Source organism: Echinops telfairi, unplaced genomic scaffold (genome assembly GCF_000313985.2).
Source record: "Echinops telfairi isolate 266 unplaced genomic scaffold, ASM31398v2 ScPeMD7_7468;HRSCAF=8506_0, whole genome shotgun sequence".
Lineage (NCBI taxonomy): Eukaryota > Metazoa > Chordata > Mammalia > Afrosoricida > Tenrecidae > Echinops > Echinops telfairi.
The window spans coordinates 1,006,330-1,009,216 of NW_022111369.1; the positions used below are offsets into that span (position 1 = coordinate 1,006,330).

General features: G+C 37.3%; 1 protein-coding gene across 1 annotated transcript in view; it reads right to left on the bottom strand.

The window, feature by feature from the left end:
• The window catches only part of UGT8 (UDP glycosyltransferase 8), a 73,656-nt gene that overhangs the window by 13,902 nt on the left and 56,867 nt on the right, over nt 1–2,887 (bottom strand). Inside the window, exon 4 of the mRNA XM_004703333.2 lies at nt 1,404–1,623. Coding sequence (XP_004703390.1) covers nt 1,404–1,623 — 220 coding nt within the window. The remainder of the gene's footprint in view (nt 1–1,403; nt 1,624–2,887) is intronic.

The following is a 2,887-nucleotide window of genomic DNA, read 5'->3' on the forward strand; positions in this document are numbered from 1 at the left end:
TTTTCTTGATGTGCATTTACCCTCTATATAAAACTCTCTCTTATACATAAGAGTTTCTGTGGTTTTGTTTCTCTAATGTACCCAGACTATCACAAGCTCATATAATTTGTTCCCAATATTTTAAAATATCACTGAGAACTAACTGCTGAGTGGCCTATGATTACCATCTGTTTTCTCTCTGATTTAACAGGGCTCATGTCTCATAGAACACTGGCTATATGAAGATAATCCAGCATTTTGCTGTTTTCTGTGGAAAGGATCCACTCTCAGGAGATCTGCAACTATTACCCGCCACCAACTCTCGGACTGCGTTTTACAATGCTTCCTTTAAAGACTAGCACACCAAGTATCATTTTCATAAAAAAAAAACATGTTTTGTAAAGCCCTGGGGCTTAAGAGAAAAAGTGCAGGACACAAGGAAGAGATATATGCAAGCACTCGGGTCACAGAACATATTGCTCCAAGTGCCAGAACTGCAACCAAGACACTGGCTCCTTTATGGGGCCAGAGCATGAAGGCTGCCTGTGAGCCCACACAAAAACAGCATAATGAACCTTCAGTTTGCTTGAATCCCATTTATGGATCATTTTATATGAAAGAATTTATCTTATTGTTGGTTGTTCCTTAGAATAGAACAGGGCTCCAGAATCTAGTTTTAAACTGTATCACACAAGTTTCAACAGCAAGTAGGAGAAAACAACTGAAAACAAGAGCAAAAACCCACTCACGCTGTGAAGGCTTAAATGTCATTTAAATGGTAAGATGAATTTGGTATCATGGCTGAACGAAGGGAAAATGCTTTAAAACTACACAGGTCTCCTCCCACTCCTTGAAACTCCTCTGACGTGGCTTATTTACCTCAGGATACAGCAAGAAGTAACAAAATAAAATAAAGATTTAGATTAGTCATTCATGTAAGTAAACATGCTTTAGTATTTCAGTGACACCCAGTGCCAGGGAACCTCAGCACCCAGGTTTAATGTCTGGTACAAAGCTCACCAACCTTGAAATCAGACAGTTCTGCCTTCAAATTTCTACTCTTAACAGCTGTGTAATTTTGGGAAAATTTCTTTACCTCTTTGAATTTCAAATGCCTCATCCCTGTAACATGGATAATAGAAATTATGGTATATAGTCATTATAAGTATGAAAATGAGATAAAAATGTAAATGCCCATTGAGAGTTCCCTAGGGAGCTTTTTATAAGATTTGTAAAATCTCAGACTAACACTCTATGGCTATTTTTAGTTTCCAGTTTAAAGGACACTACACAGACATTACACAAAGAAACATGCAAGTTACTATTGTAGTTGGTTTATCAACAATTTATTGACAGTAATAGGTTATTTATAACAAGCTATTATATGCATAATTGATCTGCTATGTTATTGATTGAAAGCTTACCTGGGATTATTGATAACCTTCATCAGTGCTTCATACAGCTCTCCTTCAGTAACTGTCTCCCATTCTAGCAATATGCCCATTCCTTTTGCTTGTACCCGGGTCATAGTATCATAATGGTCTCCAAAGAGTGGAATTCCCACTACAGGCACACCATGATACATAGTTTCAAAAATACTGTTCAAACCACCATGGCTCAGGAAGGCTTTAATATTTGCGTGCCCTAAACACATGAAAAAAAGAGAACAATTCATAATATTGAATGAATTTAAAGAAAAATCTTTGTCTAGAAATTCCTTAAAAACTGTGATAGTAATAGAAATACATTATTTCAGATATAGAGTTTTTAGAAGTATAACCTTACCAATTCTCACAATACACTTAGTGAAATAGGGTTTTAGTTTTCAGAATCCTTGGAAAGTTAGTAGTTTTAAGTCCTTCCAGAAGTACATTTAAAAAAATGCTTCTCACACTTTGACTATGTGTTCTGAAATATAAACCCTATCCCTAGCACCTCACAATAAATTTTTTTGAACTTCATTTAAAAAAGAAGAGAAAAGGCTAAGACAAGGGTAGGTCATTGAGACCATAGAATTTGAAATCAGGCAGTCCTGGATTGGGTAATATAAATCTCCCTCCCTTTCAAATTAACTGAATAAATGAATATATGAGTAAATCAATAACTAATAAATGGCTTAATTATGTATTTTTGAAAAATGCATCATAGAAAACACTAGGGAGTACTTTGTACTTTTACACACATTCGTGGACACGAATCAGAAGCTACTCATGGAACCCACTGCTGTGCAGGCCCTCCTGGTTCAGCCATCATCTAGGATGGAGGAGGACAGCACCATAGTAGGCTTCCCATGGCTGGTGGGCTTGAACTTCTGACATTACAGCTAGCACCAGTGTACTACAAGTGCACTACCTAATAACTGTGCCACCATGAAACCATACATCATGATCCAATTAGGAGATATCAATTGAGAAGAATTTTAAGTAGCTTAAATGCATAATTTCAGTACAATATTATTACTTTCTCTTAAAAAACAAACACTTGGGTAGCAATGTGAGGGGCCACAATGTGACATAATGGTTACACATTGGGCTGCAATCTGTAAGGTCAGATTGTACCAACCACCCCAAGAAAGAAAGATGTGTGAGGAGTTACAAAGTCAACTCCCATAAAGAGTTACAGTCTTGAAAACCCACAGGGACAGTTCTACCCTGTCCTAGAGGCCTGCTCTCTGTACACATTGACTTGATGGTTGTTGAGTTTTTTACCTACTTAAGTGGGCCATAAGAAACAGGTGGTTATACAATATTCCCCTAGTTCTTTAATGCTTCCTCTCCCCTCCCCCCCACTATCATGACCCCAGTTCTATTTTACAAATCTGGCTAGACCAGAGCATGTACACTGGTACAGATAAGAACTCTCAACACACAGAATCCAGGACAGATAAACTCCTCAGGATCAATAATGA